The 20,428-nt window shown below is 30.0% G+C and overlaps 2 protein-coding genes across 8 annotated transcripts in view; one reads left to right on the top strand and one right to left on the bottom strand.

Annotated features, from left to right (window-relative positions):
• The window catches only part of LOC143229272 (dystrophin-like), a 147,802-nt gene extending 143,483 nt beyond the window's left edge, over nucleotides 1-4,319 (top strand). For 4 of the 7 annotated variants that reach the window (XM_076461385.1, XM_076461388.1, XM_076461384.1 and 1 more), the window contains exons 24-26: nucleotides 1,402-1,537; nucleotides 1,908-1,919; nucleotides 2,677-4,319. In XM_076461385.1, the coding sequence (XP_076317500.1) occupies nucleotides 1,402-1,537; nucleotides 1,908-1,919; nucleotides 2,677-2,804 (276 nt within the window). In that variant the 3' untranslated portion in view covers nucleotides 2,805-4,319. Of the gene's footprint in view, nucleotides 1-1,401; nucleotides 1,538-1,789; nucleotides 1,920-2,676 lie in introns of all 7 variants that reach the window. The other 3 variants (XM_076461386.1, XM_076461390.1, XR_013015771.1) reach the window with 2 other exon arrangements.
• A 4,636-nt stretch (nucleotides 4,320-8,955) lies between these two features.
• The window catches only part of mRpS9 (mitochondrial ribosomal protein S9), a 28,209-nt gene continuing 16,736 nt past the window's right edge, over nucleotides 8,956-20,428 (bottom strand). The window contains exons 10-14 of the mRNA XM_076461383.1: nucleotides 18,883-18,925; nucleotides 17,917-18,022; nucleotides 15,504-15,673; nucleotides 9,690-9,768; nucleotides 8,956-9,104 (exon numbers count right to left, since the gene is read on the bottom strand). Coding sequence (XP_076317498.1) covers nucleotides 9,092-9,104; nucleotides 9,690-9,768; nucleotides 15,504-15,673; nucleotides 17,917-18,022; nucleotides 18,883-18,925 — 411 coding nt within the window. The 3' untranslated portion in view covers nucleotides 8,956-9,091. The remainder of the gene's footprint in view (nucleotides 9,105-9,689; nucleotides 9,769-15,503; nucleotides 15,674-17,916; nucleotides 18,023-18,882; nucleotides 18,926-20,428) is intronic.

Raw genomic sequence — 20,428 nt, 5'->3', positions numbered from 1 at the left:
ATGTAAAACTGATGTTAAATTGAAGTGGTGGAATTTATTTTAGCAATTTCATGAGTTCAGAACTATAACTGTGTTAGTTATGTTGATGAAGATCTAAAGCTATAGATGATGAAAAAATTTACTACCATAACAAACTAAAGTTTTTTATATACAGCAAAATATTCCTTACATACACACAAACTAGTATTTTTTGTACAACATTCATGTTGAAGTAATAAGCTTTATTTACTAAAAGATAAATTCGAACATCTGTATTTATACCAAAGTGACAAAACTGTCTTGTTTTTTTATCCAAGTGTCAAACTTTTACTTCTTTAGATAAGGTTAGAAAATTAAAAATTCAGGGATTCAGACTTTAATTTGGTTCATTATTTGGTTGTCATTCCAACAAAAGTTATTGGGTCCCAAATCTTTGGTTAGAGTGGTTAAAAGTTAACATTAAAAATATGTAGGTGGATATATTCAGGCTTTGGTTACCATTAGCTTTCTTATTTGACTAAATGAGGTATCATTTGTAAGTAGCTCAAGTTTTATGAATAATTGATCAATCATATTTTATTATCTAGCTCATGTTTGACTAGTTTTGGTCCTTTCATAACATTGAACTTTAGTATGATTAGTTTACCAGTCTTACATTAGCAGTTAAATTTTTTTATGACTAGCTGACAGTTTGTGTATTAGCAACCAACTTCTGCTTATGAAATTGACAACAGTTAAATTTAGCAATCATTCAAAGATATGGTTTCTGAATTTTTTTAATAACACTGTATGTTAGCTGTAGCTCTTCACATATAGAAGATACATATTCATAATTTTATAAAAAAACCATTTATATCAATTCTTATGTAAGATAGATAAAGTGTCAGAAATGTTTATTTTTTTGTGGATTTATTTTATAACAATCATTTTATAAATGTTTGAGAATGTAAATCATAACTTGTTAAAAACACTAATCTATAGTATAGATATGTGGGTATAATGTGTTAAAAGTTAAGTCATGATGCTGTCTAGATTTAAAAGTTTTTGTTTTGTTTCCTATCTCTCTGGATCTCATATGTTTCCTGAATATTAAATTTTATTTCAGAATAAATTTTGAAACTATGATGTTTTTCCTTATTATATATACACATAATAAAAACTTAAAATGAGGAAATAAAAAATGTGCTGAAAAGTGTACTATGTTTACAGAAAAATGTAAAATACATAAAGTGAAGTATTACCTTATAAAGTTTTTAGCTTTCAGTTGCTTACCACAAAATTTCAATGATTAGTAAATATTTGTTTTATGGGAATAGCATGTCATTTTACTAATAGAATTAACATACTTGTATGATTGCCTTAAGGTTCCAAATAATTTATATACTAACTGCTTTCTCAACTAATTCTTCTGTCTCCAACCAGTCATCATCTGGTTCATCAAGTAATCCAGTTTTGCTACAAAGCACCTCTTACACAACTCCTCAATCTTCTCTTAACCATGGAAGAAGCCTTTCTACTGATTGTACTCCTCGGAGGAATGGTGTTGCTTCAGAGCTAGGTAATGGAAGCTTGTTGGAAATTTCTCTATCATAAGATGTAAATTAACCTTTTATATTTTTCTGCATTTTAATATATCTTGGTAGATTAATCTTAATTTTTTTATTTATAAATACAAACTGTCACTTATTGATTTTGTCACCAACAGAAAAAAATTTGTGTAAAAGAAATATTAATGTGAAGAACCATGTAGTATTTCAAACAATTTTGATATTCCTAATTATTTAAATTCTCTCTTAAATTTCACAAATAGTCTAAAAAAAACAAAACAAAACTTCTTTTGTTTATGGTCATCTTGGAATGTAATTTGGATGATGTCATCTTTGACCTGATGTGATTAACTGATAATTTCGTGGGGGTGAATTGATCAGGAAATCATTTAGGTAAGCAAAATGTTTTTTTTATGATAAAATTTTAGAACACCAATAGATGTAAGGTTAAAAAACCTTCATAAGCATCTACATCTCCAGGCAGATGGTAACTAATCTGAGCTAATAAAGTGAGAATGATTTACTGTCTTGGTATATAAATATAGTGTAATTATCTTTGTTCATTTCAAAATGCACTTATATCTTACCAAATTGAGATGAATATTTGCCTACGTTTTTCCAAACATCTTTTTAAAAAAACTTCTATAAATAGTAATCTAAATTTATCCCTAAAAATACTATTTTTGCCTGGAAAGACTGATCTAACTAAACAGCTTCTTTTTAATAAATTTTTCTGAAACCAACAACTTGGTTTTCATTTTTGTATACAATAACATTCATACAGAATTATGTTAGAAATTTCATGAACATTCTCTTGACAAACCTTTATTACAGACTACCGACAGTGCTATTTTTTATGTGTACTTAACCAAAACTAAAAATTAACATCAGCAAATAAGGGTTTGTGTCATCATAAAACTTATCTATGTAACTTTGACAATGAGTAACTCACTCTGAGTTTGAATGGGCAATGAAGAAAACAGTATTACATCACACAGCAACTTGTAATAAATTTTCCTTTTTAACTCATTCAAGTCATTTCTTAACTTTCTTATACAAGTGTCAAAGTGGAATTACACAGTTGTACACAATGGAATATATTATTTAAAGAAATAGCTGAAAGTTACTTTTAATTTTTTTTACCTACCAGGAGCAAGAACAACTGGAGTTGACAGTCTGTTCCACATGGCAGGTAGTCTGGGCAAAGCTGTTGGCTCATTAGTTAACGTGATGACAGATGATGAGGAAAATGGATCAGAAAAAGAAATTAAACACTGAGAACAGTTCACTATATGACTTTGTTCAGACATTTCAGTAATGTGATTTACAAAAAGAAATACAAAGTAAAACAACAAATTTTGTTTTCAACTAAAGGAAGGAGCTAGGTTTGAAACATCAACAGATAGTCTTTTTTAATATTGATATCAAACTTGTGTGGAGTGTAAAGGTTTCATCACTTTCCAGACAGTAAATTGGTGATGTCCCCCTTATATATCCTTTCTTATGAGCTGTTTTGGTGTCAATTTACTACAGTGTAACTATATGTGCAGAAGAAGAGACTACATTATGAATTTTGTATTTAGGACTACTATCATGTCAAACTCCCTACAACTGCTCACATTTTATTTTTAAATTTATGAACTTTTTTAAAGCAAATTCGTAAACTTTCCGTATATGATCATCAACATTTCTTTCATATTATAATTATTAGTATTATCTCAGGGGTTCCCAAACTTCAACTTCTTTACTGTATTGGTAGACCATCTCCCATTAAAAATAGTTCTTATCTGTAAGTGGTGTAAAATATATCTTCTACTATCTTTACATCTTGATTCTAGTTTTAAGAAATTAACAATAAAAAAATATTTAAATATAGAAAATAAAACACAATTTGTGTGACTTCCTGTAATGCAAAGAATGATACTGCTTTGCTGAAGCACACTTGAGCTTGATGTAATGGACCTACCCACTTGTGTCATAAGGCCTGTAACTATGCTAAAGGTTTTTTACAATGCTAGATTTAAGCCAGTGATTCATAAGTTTAAATCTTATCTTAAAATGTCAAAATATTACTGAAACTAATTAATTATAAATCACTGTTACCAACACTTGTAGTAACCATGTAATTATTGTAATAACTATAACTTGTGATGCAAATGCACACACTTTAGTAATGAGTCAAATCCAACTGTATTATTTCTTGTGCTCAGCAGGTAACAGTACCAAGCTCACAACGAATTTACATAATTTAATTTATGTCAACTATAATTATTAATTTGGAATTTATATATATATTAATTTAAAAATGTTTTAGCATTTTATATTTTCCATTACTATTTCAGTAAATGGTAATTTCATAAATTTGATGTATTACTGCTGACTCCCTTAAATACTATCACAAATCACCAGGGGGCCACAAACCACAGTATGGGAACCTCTGCATTATCTCATAACAGGACTATTAAATGTATTAGAATCACTCTTAGAATGTACTGTTAAAAGTTTAATATTCATAAAAATTTGCCTTTATCTGTAAAGGAACAGAAACTTTCAGCAAGTCCAATCAATCTAGTTTTTTAATGAATTTCATAAATAAGAAATATTGGTTTTATCAAAGTTTTCATAAAAAACAGCAAAATTTACTATTAACTGGTATATCATGATATTTAGATGATTTAAAAAATGACTTTCAATAAAGTTAATACTTTCATTAAGTCATTTATATTGTAAACTTTGTATTACAATTTTAATTAATAAAATATGCCACCACTAGTGTGGTAATATACTTCTAAACCTGTCACCTTGCAAGTCATTAACTTGTCTGTACATCTTCTATGTACAATGATAATATCTACCACTATTGATGAGAAATGTTTGAATACAACTTTACACATATTGAGAATATAGGTACACAATCCAGAAGGTTGAGTGTTACATTAAAATAATTTTGAAAATGCAAATTAGCAAGCCAATTAATAACTACAGGCAGTATAAAATATTGGTGGAATGGCATATATCAGAACTATGTTGTGATGCTTGCAACAACTTGTAACTTAATTGAGAGGTAAAGTGGATTGTTTTGTAATAGATAAGAACACATAAGCAAAAGCTATTCTCATGCCCCAGGAAACAGTACACAACATAATCACAAAGGACCTTTATCTGGAAATGAAGTCAATGAATATGGGTTCACTGAAATAAGGCTTCCAGTCATACATCTATGTTCAACTGTTTCACACTTCAAGCTGCTAAAAAATGAAATACATATTCACAATATCATATACAAAGACATACTTGCTTTTACTACTTGTGGTAAGGTGAATCATATAGGAAATGCAATTGCTTACAAGCTTGGCAAGGAAGAACTCAAATACATTTCTCTGGAGATTTCATAAAGTAGTTTGTGGAATGCCTGGTCTTTAGAGTCTTGGACAAGTGACTTTTTTGAGGATAATTCAATGCTCAGTACAACAGGGATAACATATGAGACAACCTGTGGATGAGGTTAAACCCAGCAAAAAACCAGGTCAAATTTAAGGCTCAGAAATGCAGGCCCAGTGATAATTTTCTACCTACACGGAATGGAAATGGCTTCAATGGATTACAATGATATCCTAATGGGAAATTTCCTAAAGAAAACCAATCAGGCACAGTCAGGTTAACAAGAATCATGAAAGAAGTCATATATACAGCTACAAGATCTGAGCTAGTCATCTAAACTAAGTTGATAGGTTGAAAGAAACTACAAGGCTCCCTGAGGCACCTGCATCTTAGAGGTCTCAGAATAATTATAAAGCTGCTTCTCCACATGTGCTATTTGGTGCAACAGATCAGAGTATCTACTTCCTCGGTGGACAGTTAGGTTACTGGAAAAAGAACATCCTATGTTCTGTATACTACCATGATAGAAACTGGCAAAGTTCTTTCACATAACTGTTTCAGCAGCAACACAAAACTAGATACAGGCTATTATGATTACATAAAGTAACAGGGCCCAAGTTTGGCATGGCTGTTGACCTGGGAGGGAACGAAGACTGGTCTGTATCCAAAAATGTTATGGAAGCTTATAACTTGCAGGATGAAGTGTGACATAGTACATACCTGTGCAAATACTCAAATTTAAGGTTACGCTAATAGTACATACAAGAATTAGAAGGTTTATACCCATCCCTGTGATACACCAGGAACTGGTTGCAAAGCTGTCTTTCCAACCAGAAAATACAAACTTAATCCTCACAAATAGTTTGACTGGATGAAATAAACTTTGCTTTTGTTACTGGGTTCTGCATCAGCATTACAGTTATGAACTCATGATACAAGTTACCTTGTAGCAGCAACAGATGTGAAACAGCTCTGCTGGATTGAATAGTTATATCTCTGAGTGCAGGACTTAATCAAAACAAGAGTGATGTTTTATACAGACCTTCAAAAAATGATCTAGGAAGGTCGAACGTTGTTCTCTACTATATTAGTAAAAGTGGTAATACACATGAGCCATCCCGAGATATATCTGGAACTTATGAAAAAAATTCTGAGTAAAACATCAAAGTAAATCATTTGGCTGCATGAAACTAGTTTTGTTTTACAGGCATGCTAATGACATTTATGAAAAAAAGAGGAAAAGGTATATAGCCTGGCCATAGTGCAGCAGCCGCCTGACTAGTCCGGGGCATGCCCCCCCGTGAAATTTTTAAAAAATGGATGCTATTTGGTGTGATTTGGTGCAATCTGGGACATAATTTCTTTGTTTTTTGACATTGCAATGTTGGAAAAGTACACAATATATATCATATAAAATAAGTTTGGCATGGCTGTTGACCTGGGAGGGAACGAAGACTGGTCTGTATCCAAAAATGTTATGGAAGCTTATAACTTGCAGGATGAAGTGTGACATAGTACATACCTGTGCAAATACTCAAATTTAAGGTTACGCTAATAGTACATACAAGAATTAGAAGGTTTATACCCATCCCTGTGATACACCAGGAACTGGTTGCAAAGCTGTCTTTCCAACCAGAAAATACAAACTTAATCCTCACAAATAGTTTGACTGGATGAAATAAACTTTGCTTTTGTTACTGGGTTCTGCATCAGCATTACAGTTATGAACTCATGATACAAGTTACCTTGTAGCAGCAACAGATGTGAAACAGCTCTGCTGGATTGAATAGTTATATCTCTGAGTGCAGGACTTAATCAAAACAAGAGTGATGTTTTATACAGACCTTCAAAAAATGATCTAGGAAGGTCGAACGTTGTTCTCTACTATATTAGTAAAAGTGGTAATACACATGAGCCATCCCGAGATATATCTGGAACTTATGAAAAAAATTCTGAGTAAAACATCAAAGTAAATCATTTGGCTGCATGAAACTAGTTTTGTTTTACAGGCATGCTAATGACATTTATGAAAAAAAGAGGAAAAGGTATATAGCCTGGCGCATAGTGCGGTGCAGCCGCGCCTGACTAGGGGGGTCCGGGGCATGCCCCCCCGTGAAATTTTTAAAAAATGGATGCTATTTGGTGTGATTTGGTGCAATCTGGGACATAATTTCTTTGTTTTTTGACATTGCAATGTTGGAAAAGTACACAATATATATCATATAAAATAACAAAAGGAAATTAAAAGACTAAATCAAACTAATAAAACTATAACTTTCATTTACAGTTTTAGCAGATTGATTTCTTCTTTTAATTTGCATTCATTTTAGAAGATATATCAAAATATCTAAAATTAACAAATAAAATAAAAAAGTAAATAAATGAAATTTAAGATTGTTTATTTGCTATTTATTCAGTTTAATTTTTTCTAAATCAAAATATATTAGTAATATGAGTTAATAAAGCCAAAATAACTCAGTAAATATTTCAAATACAAATCATTTCATTATTATCCTTTTTGTCATCAATAACATCATCATCATCAACTACTGGTATGCTGCCAATTAATTGTTTTACAGTCATTGCCAATAACTACTTCTCTGCTGCATATATTCCATACAATTTTCAAATCACATAAAATTACTCTTTTGACTAATCATGACTACCTACAGTTCAAATTGTTCATCTATGCAATCTTGTCATTATACTACTGGTACCTTAATGTCAGTGAATTTTCCATTCTTTCACAAATTGACAATACAAACTAAAACAGCATATGAAGGAAAGCTATGACATTGCTTAAAAATTTAACTACTGATATGGTTCAATATTAAACTACTGATATCAGTGATATGCCTCAGAAATTAAATTTTGTACAGTCACTGACATCAACAACTACTGCTCTGCTGCATGTATTCCATTAAAATTTCAAATTACTTAAAATTACTCTACATGACTACCTACAGTAAAACTTGTTCATCTATACAATCTTGTCAGTAAATTACTGGTACCTCAATATCAGTATATTTTTCATTCTTTCACAATACAAACTGAAACAGCAAATCAAGGAAAGCTTTGACATTGCTTCAAAATAAAATTAATGATATGCTTTAAAATAAACCACTGGCACTGTATAAAATGTTTTTCAGTCACTGATATCAACTTCTGCTCTGCTGCATAAATTACAGTCAAATTTCAAATCACTTAATTTCCTTTAATCAATCTTGGCTACTTTCCTCTTTTTTTGAGACAAGGGTTTCCAGTGCTCTCTTCCGAGCTTTTTTTCTCTCCTTTTCTGAATGGGCAGCTCTCTGTGCCTCTGCAGCTTTCTGGACTTTTTCTTTAGCCAAGGTGGCTGGGCCAGATTTCACAGAACCATAGGCCTCAAGCCTTTCTGCCCTTTTCTTCTGATTCTCCCTCAGCTTTGAGGTATACTTTGAAGCTGCTGATCTAATGTCCTTACACATTCTCTTGTCTACAGGATCAAAATGAACATCTTTCCTTTTAAACATTTCAATCGCTATTGTTTCTTTGGAGCGTAGAGAATATTTTATTGTCTGGTATGCACACGATACCAGACCACGAGACCTGCAACGAGACGAAACGAGACTGCCTCCAAGATGGCGGTCAGATTTTTTTTTCTGCAAGAAACATTGAAAAAATACGATTTTTCCTCAAAAACCACCTACCCGGCCCCCAAATCGCTCATATTTTCTCCTCGAATTTACACGAATCTCGTGGGTGATCGTTGGCCGTTTGAAAACCGCGGAAATCCACGTTTCAGCGGAAAAATGGCTCGCATGGTTTTAATATTCAGCAAAAATCAGAAGGAAACTTTCCTATTTTTTTCTATTTTCTTAAATTTTATGACATGAAATTTTACGTGTATATACTACAGTTGATAAAACTAATAATCTTGAACAATTTCACTATTGCTGACTTTATCCACTTTTATACATGAAAAAATTTCTGAACATTTTGTTCATGCACTACTAAATTTTTAGAAAAATAAATTGTATAATGTACATAAATATCTTCCTTAATGAAGTTTTTATTGGTTTCATAATTTTATTATTCTGAATGTTCATACACTTCAACTACAAAAGCAATGTTACGCTACATCATTTAGTATGAGATACAAATCACAATGGGAAAACATATGTTATTCAACATGACTGTGGCCATCACCTCTTCTTCCTGTAACAACAAATGAAAAAATAAAGTTATAAAAGTTTTCTCATCTTCAAAAGCAGTGTTATACAGCAAACAAAAACAGGTATTGTTTCTATCAAATTTTAAAATAACAACAATCACACTGAACCAAGTGTACTTAAAAAATGTTGAAAAAATACAAGTCTCAATAATACTGGTTTCAAAATCAAAGTAATGATTTGGGGAGGGGTGGGGTAGAATAATCACTATCATCTGGTATCTTAATCACACAAAAGTCTAGTATAATAATTATAATGCTCATACAACACCAAAGGTTCTTATTAAAATAGTTTTCTTTCTTTTTTTATGGAAAAAAATTAGGGCTCTGACAAACTGCATAACTGAGCACTGCACTGTAAAGTTCACATGCTTTAAAAAACATATTTATTAACATTCATGAGTAAGGTCAAAATATGGCACAAGTAAGAAGCAACAATTCTTTAAGTCACTCTAGAATGTAAAAAAACGTTTATCTACATCAATTTTATATGTACTATACCTCCAAAAGGTCCACTAATAAGTCATTCTACATAAATAACATTGTAATATACATAAAAACTACAGACTAACCAAGTGAATTTCTTTCTGGCTCCAGCTTGTCCTGGTTTTTTTCTTTCTCGTGTTCTTCTGTCTCGAGTTAACAAACCCGCTGAAAATTCAAATGGTATGTTTGAAAGTATTTATAGATATTCAATAAGATCTTAAGCTACCTTTTGGTTCAGAAGAAACGTAGTCAATTTTAGCAAGTTTGCATTCTTTCTCAAATCTTTAATTAACTGCTAGCTGTTTTGCAATGGATAGACCCATATTAAAGAAAAGGCCCAAAGTGTTGTTTGAAAAAGTACCAATTTTATTTTAAATACATTACTAAGTCTGAAACTGTCAGCTTGCTATATGTTCTAGCCTAAAAACATAGAACCCTGAGGTACGAGTCAGCCACATTATTCATTATGATCTAGCATACCACATAGTAAATTGTTAATGTTATTCATAAAGGTCAACAACGTATGTATTGTGCATGTCATAAATACAATACTTCACTGAACAGAATTCTGCCTGATGATAAGATGTACTTATTTTCATTTCAAACTAAAAAAATTATCAAGTGACAGAAAATGTCATAATTTTAATTCCATTATCAATAAAACACTGTCCTTCACATTTTAACATTTTTCTATAAAATTAATGCATGGTCAAGTTATTATAGCTCATAGAACATTTAACATAATTTCCCACAATTGTAAATGATCTTTCCTTGCTAAAACACTACCTTTTTCATTTTATTGCAAACAGGAAAGAAAATAAACTACTGACAAGTAATGAAAAACTTCAATGAATACAACAAATGAGGTAGTTAACAAGACTAGTTTTTATGCAAATTGTAATTAATAAATAATGACAGTACAATATAATGTTCTTTGTGCTTTATTACTTTGGTATGAGTCTTCTACAGGTATGTAGTACATATGAATTGTTCATCAATGAAATGAGTTATGTACTGTGAATTAGAAAATGTTACATTTAAACAGACACAAAAGAATTTCAAATGAAATTACAATGAACAATAAAATTTCAGCATTAATTCCCACACATACAGAATACTGTGATGGAAGTGAAAATCTCTTTTTTCGAGTACATTAACACAGAACACAAAAGTACTATGTTTGTAAATTAATGTTTGATTTTAATTATTATTATTTTTAAATATAAAAAATAAGCTCCACCACAATATATATGAACACTCTATACCATATTAAACCTAAAATTGTTGAGATTGAAAGACAAGAAACAAAGAACTAGTGCTGAATAATTTTATATAACAGTAACCAAAATATATTAATTTGTAAAATGTTCAAAATTTTTGTGCAAGGCCAGCTACACATAACTGTTCCTGATATTGAACTTTCAGATTCAAGTAAGCAGCTAGTTAACATCAGCTACCACCAACTCATGAACTACTCTTATCTAATCAAATTGAGAGACTTGACTGTTACTCTTATGATGTTCTCTTAGTAATGTTTTGACATATTAATAATTAACTCATGCCTGGCCAAATTCATTTATTAAGTTTTTCTTACTGTAATTCAAAATCTGTTAATAAGGTAAACCAAAAGTTTTGATTAAAATATTTAAATGAGCAAAGACAATTAGATATTATAATGATAGCTTTTTGTGTGTGTTTACATCTAAAATCTTGTCCAGAATTTAGATATCACTCAGTTTGATGCTGTAAAACCTACAGCAGATGTATTGGTACAAGAGTTTCTGATGTTCCATAGGTGTTCATTCACACACATATAAAAAAGGGAATATAGTTTTCTATATACGTCGTGTATGGCCTTGACATTGTACAGTTTAACATTTTTTGCTTATTTCTGGATGTTAAGAATATATATATGAATAAGAAATATTCTTGAATATTGTTCCTATGTTAAAAGTTTTTATAATTCATGTTATTCCTCCTCCTAAAGCATTTGATGTATATAAACATTTTTTTTTACATTCTGTTGAGTTCATTTGACAACCTTTGACAGATAATTTTTTATTACCAGTAAATGTTTCTCAAAAACCTTCAATTCTGATATAATTCTGTGACTTCTTTGTTTTCTGTATTCAAGAGTCTTGGTTATTCTATATACAAATATTACATTTGTTAGGTGGTTAGTTCTATACAGAGCATCATATTCATACCAAATTGTTTCATATCCAGACACCCCAAAAATGATCTGTATAGTATATAGTGAAAATTTGGTACACAATTTAGAGAGAAAAAAACAAACACCCATGTTTCTATGGGTGTATGAATAAACTACAGTGAGACATCAGAAAATGCTTACCATTTCAAGCTAGAAAAACTCATCACAACAGCAACCTAACCCATATAAAAATCCTACAGACAGATTAAGAGTGAAACACACACAAAAAAGACAAATAGTAGAGGTTAGCCAACAAAATACCCCAGTATATTAATCAAACACTTCACAGAACCTCTTATCAGCTGTTGGGTTGTGTTCATTAAAAAAATTTTTACACAAACTTCCATGTTTTGCTTTTGTTACACATTAATACTGAAACCAATCACAACTATTTTTTTGTGTTTAAAGCAAATCAAAAGGGAATCATATATATTTTTGGGTGTAGTAAAGAAAATTCCACTTCATTTTGATATAGCATAGTTTTATATATATTTAATGTAAAAACTAATAATATTTAAGAAACTAAATAGTTTTAGTTCATAATTTTGTCTTATCACTGATCATTGTTTTACTAGAACTCCTGATATGTTTATAAAGTTAGGTAATAGTAATCAAAACAGTTGCTACATATAGTGTTACAGGCCAGCTAAAGAACCAATGCTCAGAGTTTCATCAAAATAAGAATATTATATTATATTGTCAACAAGATGTGGAAGTTTTTACTTTATTTCAAATGTATGTACATTTGAAATTATGCATTAGTTTGTTCTTAACAAGATCTCAATTTCACAGAGTGATCTGACATTTGGGTTAGAGGTGTGATGGTTAACTGACAACTAATCAGTAATAACTCTAATCTACAACAATATTGATTACTAGATAATGACTGTATGATGATTTACTGGAAACTAATCAATAATGAACCTAATCCACAACAATGCTGATTACTAGATGATTACTGATACAGACTAATACATCATATGTATGGTGATAAACTAGCAAATAATCAATAATCAATAATTAACTTAATCCACAACAATACTGATTACTAGATGATACCTAATTAATTAACTAATTAATACACATTAATTCAGAATCAACTTTGGTCATGTGGTCAGTTAATTGATAATGTTAAAAAACTATTTCTTGACATATCTTTAGTAATATTTTTTAAACATAGTGTTTAACAGTAATTAACACTATTTTGGAATGCTACCCTCCACTGTGTAAAGCTGCAAACATTATTTAAAACTAATAGGATTTACAAGCCATCAGAAAAATGTATTATGGTCTATTATCGTAATTTCTTTTTGATCTTTTGTTATTAATAAACTAATCTTAACTTTCAGCCAAAATTGTTCATATTTGACTATATATTTGAAATTTTAAAATTCAATATAAAATATTGGTTTGCTTATATTACACATTCCCACTAAACACAAAGTTACTACAGTGCTTCATTACTTCAGTATATAACTATTCAATTATGTCTACTGAATATGTTATTCTATTTGTCTAAGATGAAATAAAATAAAAGTAAATTATACAACATTAGAAGCCTGACAACTTATAAACATGTTCATAAAATTTGGAAAAACGAAATATTTTACAAATGTTTGGGAAATATTATTATACTTTATAAAGAAGACTAGATTCAGAAGGCTTGCAAAACTTAACACTGAAACTAAATAAGTGTAATAAGTAATACTATAACCTAAGCTTTTATTGACTGATGAATGAGTGTAGGTATTGTATCACAGTGTCATGTAAATAGACTATTGACCAGAGCAGCAATTTACTGCTTTATTTTGTGAGAGCATCTATTTTAGTTATTGAGAATAAAATAAACAAAGATAATATATGTGGAATGTTCAGTTGTTCAAGCTTTCAGGAGAAATACTTTAAAACACTGTAAACAACAATAAGGAAACAGAATAAAGGGTATATATAGCTGTTCATTTTATTTCTAATTTTCCAACTTTTCATTATACTTTGATGATTTATCTACAAGCTGAATAGTCAAGTATATCATTGACATTAACTCTCTCAACATGGGCTCAGTCAAACTGACCAATCACACGACCTCTTTGTATACACTTAAAGTCTTTATAGATTTAGTACTTCTAACTTTCAATACAATATGTGTATCTTCACAACATTCTGCAGTCATTCAATTAAAACTGTAAGTCTTCCACATATTTTTAGTCACATATTTTTCACAAACTAAAATAATGATTTGTCAATTAGCATACTGAGTATTTGTTTTAAGTAGTTCATGTTCAATGTAATTTTTCATGCTAAAAATCAGTATTTAGATGTTGAAGACCTGGGAGGGTCAGTTTTTAATGTAAAATTAGTATTCAGATGTTGAAGATCTGGAAGGGTCAGTTTTTGTCATCTCGAAAATCTCAATCTTCCTTTGTGTAATCCATAAAATTTTCTAAGTATGTTTCAAATGTTTTTTTTTTCAGTAAAACTTTATATCTTGTCTGTTATTTTCTTTACCCTATCTCAAAACAGAAACGGTCAATTTGATCAACCTCAAAACTACTAAAAAACAATTAAAATAAATATAAATTACCCCTTTTTTCTATCTGGAATGACTTCAACTTATAGCATGAAACTAGCTTTAAGGTCATAACAGTATACTTCTATTTATAATTAAATTTTATTGTCATGCCTGACTACTATCTTCACCATGTTAAGTTGTAAATCACTCAGGGCATGTGCAGCTCACAATTAGCTGCTGAATTACATTACCTACGATCTACTATGTGCAACTCACATTCATGGCTCATGACACATTTTCATTATTATTATTTATTTTACTTAATATAAACTTAAATAACATAAAAAAATACCTATTTTTATTATAATTAGTTACTTTTACAAGAATAAATAAAGAATAAACATGGAAAACAAGAAATAAAAGTATTTAATATTCTTTTTATCATGCCATTAATTGTTAAGGACACTTAAGCCTACTTTTTACTTATACGAATGGCAGTAGTACAGTAAATAACTTTAATTAAATAATGCACTAAATAACACATACTAATAGCATGTAAAAACTAGACAATTTCCCCTAACTTTCTCATGGGAAAATGTTTGTGCTCTGAGTGAAATTCACAATTATCTATTTATAATGCAAAATTAAACAACACATCATTTATAAGATGAAAAAATTGACCTTCTATTGCTTACAGGTAATATTTAATTAAATATAAGAGAGAACTATTAACAAATCCTGAAAGAGAAAATGTGACAGTTGGGTGTAGCAGGACAGATCTAATTTTCTATTCAGTAGCTCTGTTACCAAACAAAATTGAAGGATATAGAAATTATGGTTTGTATGAGTAATTTTAATCTTATAGTGAGTAGTTTGTGTTTAATTTCATATTTTTTGAAGGGGTGGCAATACAACAGAGAAAATATGTCATGTGTCACACTAAGGAAAATTCAGGAATTTGTTTATTATTGCCTTGTAGTAATAAACACTTAAAACCTATATACTCTTAAAATATGGATTATTAAATAAAATTTTATGTTATACTGAGCCCATGTAGATAGAGCTAAGATGAGATTTTATAAATAGTTTTTTTAACCACATCAGGGACAACTCCTGTAATATACACTGTGAATGTCATAACAAATCTAAGGTTGTTAGTTTAAAAATGTAAATGTTTACCTAATCTCATCAATTCCACCTCTTTAGGGGATAAAAAGCTACAGAGAGCTAGGGAAAGCCCATGTCTAATGGCTCCAGCTTGTCCTGAAGTACCTCCTCCACTAACAACAGCACTCACATCCACTTGTTTCAGAAGCCCAGAAAACTGAAGTGGAAATATCAACTGTTCTCTATAAAATAAAACAGTGACACTATAAAAAATACAAGAATAAATTTCAAAAGACGGAATTACCCACGATAGCTAGCACTAGTTGAAATTAAGGTTTTCAGCCATAATACTGGGTTTGTATTTTGATCAGGACAACTGCTGATCAATATTCCATTTCTAAAGTTGTGTGATTATAAAAGTCGAATTAGACGTTTCGGAAGTTGTACATTAAATAACCAAGGTTTATGATTCACAAAATTTTATTTCTAAACTTGTGTAAAAGAAGTTTTGACTGCATGAAAATTAAACAGAATGAATTCTACTTTTGAAAAATTGTAAAATACATTTTTCAACCTTATGAGAGTTACTGTGTCATTTACAAAATTATGTATTGTAAATTTTTTATCATTGACACTTTTGAGCTATTTCTAACTTCCTATCACCCTAGTTTATAAATATTTGTTTATAACTATGATTCAGAATAAATTTCTCACTAAAGTATTTTTTTAATCACAATAAATTGTTTATGAACTGTATGTTATAAAATTTACGAGCAAACAAATTTTGTTCCTGCCAAAAGAAACAGCATACAGACTAAAATGTTGTGAACCTATTGACTCCAGATGCATGCAGGCCATTTAATGGCTTTTTACAAATAATTTTAGATAGGCATAAAAAAGTGAAGTAATATAAGTTTCTTGACTTACGAACAAGAGCACATAGTAGGTTAAAAAACTGTGTGCCTGAAGCTCATACTAGGGATGGTGTAATAAAAAATATTGTCAGCAAAAGAGTCATAGAAAATAATTTAAATGTTAAAGTGAAGACAAGAAGTGTGTGGATCTCTGATTAATTTAAATTAGCTGTTAATCTGTATTTATTATCACATAACAATCAATTTAACATACATTTGTAGGTATAATACTTTAGAATTGGAAAGCTTACAAGAGTTCATATTGAAAACTGATACTTCACTGATTGTCCAAAAGTAATTTTTGTTTTTAACATTTCTTGGTTTAAAACTATTATAAAGGTATATTTTATTTTGCAGTTAGCAATGGGGCCCATAAACAAATTTTATAAACTATGCAGCAAATTCCTTTCAGGTCCATTACTTTGTTGACAACTGATAGCATAGACATAACAACAAAGAGCTTTAAAAGGATATACCACTAATACTGAAAGTAATTCCAGTAAGTACAGCTAAGATTTCTTATGTATTTTACATAGAAAAAGTGTGATTTCACCAAATAATTTGGTCTCTTCTTTACAATGAAAGTTGTAAAAAGCAAAAGTTTACATTTTCTTATCTCAATTTTCTTTCTGCCTTCTGAAAACTGTGGAAAAAACTTGCACACTCATTGCCCCAGTCTACATACCCAGACAATTTCATGAACTACTGAGCATGTACATAGCATGTACTCTCCACCAATAGTAATGTGCCACCTATTTGGCAGAGCTAGTTCCTTCTGTTACTCCCTCACAATCCTCGGTTTCATGAACAGGCAGTCTCTAAAAGAACAATACCAGCAGTAGAAAGGTGAGCACCTACTGGAAATTCACTTTAAGTGTAAGAAAATATTATCCATTTTGTTCTTATCTCCACTCATACAAAACTAGAATCTCACATTGCAAATATGGAGAGAGGTTGATGTAGGTACTTAAAATTGAAACTAAGCAGAAAATGACAACCTAGAATAAACAAGCTTGATACCAGATTAAACTGAAGAACACATGAGGCACTGCACCATATGTGGAACAGGTATAGTGGCTAAAGCATGTGGATAGTATTACATATACTTATAGTCCCAACCATATGTAGACAGTGTTTCTTATGTCAAGAAACCAGTTTTATCAAGAAGTTAGCAGTCAGCTGAAAACGGGCAAATCCTTGAACCCCCTGTAAGAGCAAAAAGTACAAGAAACTTAACGTGGCATCATGTGATTGTGTCATTGCCTCAACTCAACCATAAGAGCAGAGAAATATCAGTAATCAGTATTACAAGTAGAAATCATATCTTGCCTAACCATAAATCTACACCACATATCTAATTTTCAAAAAAGTCAGTGTAGTGGTATACTTGATGGCTTCTTTTGTGCTTTTCAATTTATAATAATGTATACAGTATTTGAATCTTACGCAAAGAGAAACATAGGAATTAATAAACTATTATTAAGAAATTCTCTATTAAATTCACATTGCAATCGTGTTTCAACTGGTTCACTGCTGAAACAAACAGATTCACAAATCTCTTTCCAACATACCTGTCTTGTATATTTTCAAAGTACTCTATGTCAGTGCCATTAATTTCTATTTTGCCTGTTCCATTTCCTTGAACTAGTACTTCAGCTTTGGATGTCTTTCTGTATCCTGTAATAATTAACAGTAAATAAATGGTGCACCACTTATCTAGATTCCTTCTTTCTGTGTACAATAAAAGTTTTTTTATTCTCATTTTTCCCTTAGCCATACACTTTTTTTTCATCCCCAATAAAAAAATATAAAACATTATTATAGCTTTTACAATAACCATTGCTCACACGATGGCTTGAAAACAGTGTTTTGAACTGCTAGCACATTTCCTCATCAGAAGCTATAACGACATACTGTAGTTAATAGATTAAATTTTGAGCACATTAGTTGTCGTTTTTATATTAGAACAGATAAGTAAAAAATTTTTACACCATGCAGAAACACAAACTTCAACAAATTCTAAATTTGGACTTAATCTAAGTCTTTGGTCTTTCTTGTTTTATCTTTCCAGATACACTTAGTTTTCCACAGAATAATATCAGATCTTAGTACTGTTTAACAGACTGGAGATACAGAAAAGCTGTACAATGTTTATTATTTGTAGGTGCAAAAAATTTCTTGTTAACTGTTTTATAAATTTCAGCTAAAGTTGAAAGTTCTTTTTCTGTACCATAAACCGTTAGAGAATCCAAAACATTTCATGCAAAAGATAAAAACATTATATCATACAACATTTTCTGAACAGAAAAAAAATATATATTTCTGAATTAAATAACTTTTTACTGAACCATTACATTTGTTTTCCTATATCACTTTTCTCAACTGTAGTTATGAAAAGCATAGTATATTTTCATTATGTATTTACCTTTTTAAGTGTTAGGGTTTTGCATTCTTTTTCTTTCATGTATTAAAAAATATATAATTAGAAATAATACAAAATTTATAAATATCTCACTAGATTTCTACAAAACTGATACCTGTAGTTTTGACAAAGGGATGATTGTTTGCATCATATTGAAGCTGAAAATAAAAAAAGAAATTATTAACACACTTTAAATTGAAATGCATTTTTGAAGACATGGATGAACCAGAAAAATACATTATTTTTATGTAAATTTATTATATACAATTGTATTAGCACCTTATATTCTTTTTGAACCATGTTTTTATTTTCTTTCTTTTTTACAGAAGAAATACTTAAACTGCTTGAACTTTGGTACAAATTAAACAGTATATAGTTTCAGCTTAAAAAAATATATAAGTTGATTTAATATTTTTATCATTTTTAGGTTGTAGGGTTTTGATGATTTTATTGTAAAATACTATTTTGAAAATAAAACAAAAACACTTCCTTACGTCTTAGAATTTTTCTTTTACTGTGAATCCAAAAGTTCTGTCTCTTATCTCCATTATATATTAATGGTGTGCAATGTCTGAATACAATAAACTTAGCAATAATGTAATAAATAAGGAATTTTAGTACCAGGATATTTTGCCATTGTCTGCTACTCATTAAGCCTAATGTCTTTGCACAAATTAAAATGTCTGTAACTTTTAGCAATAATTTAATAAGGATATATTTTCAGGAATAAAAAGATTTCATAAAAAACTGTAAAAAATTCCCAGATTTGTGGTTTGTTCCAATAGTGTTCTAAACTTTCTATTACATTTCTTTGTTAACTTTGTTTTTGCCATTAAATATCTCAAGAGCTTATAATCTGCTCTCCCCAATCACATTTAAATTTCAGCTATAGCTATTTTCAAAACTCGGTGATGTAAACAATTGTTCAGACCATATGCTGTTATATTATAAAAGTGGCAAGAAAGAGCTGTAGTGTTGAATCTATTAACAAGGAAAATCACTTGCAGAACAAGACAAAAAATGATTATATTCTCAAGGATTCTTAAATATAAAAACCTACACTATGAGTTGGACAAAAAAGTTCCAAATTTATGAATATAGTGTTTGAAGGAAAAACTGAAAGCTTCATGAATAATGAAAGTTGTTACACTTTTCAGACTTTTCTTAGGGAATTAAACAAAATAACATCATTTCTAAAATATTTTGTTTATTAAAAATTGTTAAAATAAGAGGGACATGTATATTTTTTTACACAAACTTTTAAACTTGATAAGCTGAAAGTGCTCACTAGTCATGATACAGTTAAGCAGAAATTTAAGTCTAATACATACAATGAAATTTAATATTTTCTAACAGATACATACCTCTCTCACCCATAGCTATCTTGACCATAATTTCCCCTCGAGGAATTGGTAAACTTATAAAAAGTGTAATAATATTTTATACCTCTATATTTTATGCATCATTGTATCAACATGTGCTGATCCACCCATCATAATGTGCCCTCTATACTTGCAAAGTAGCTAGCTCCTTTCACCCTTACAGTAAAATCTTCACTTCTGAGAAATTGGCATATAAAAATCCCCTATACACAGGCAAATCAATAGGAAGGAAGGGTGGGAAATGGGTGAAAGAACATAAGTACCTATTGGAAATACATT

The sequence above is a fragment of the Tachypleus tridentatus genome, chromosome 10 (assembly GCF_004210375.1).
Source record: "Tachypleus tridentatus isolate NWPU-2018 chromosome 10, ASM421037v1, whole genome shotgun sequence".
Classification (NCBI taxonomy): Eukaryota; Metazoa; Arthropoda; class Merostomata; order Xiphosura; family Limulidae; genus Tachypleus; species Tachypleus tridentatus.
Note: the sequence above shows the minus strand (reverse complement) of the source record. Positions and strands in the feature narration are given on the sequence as shown.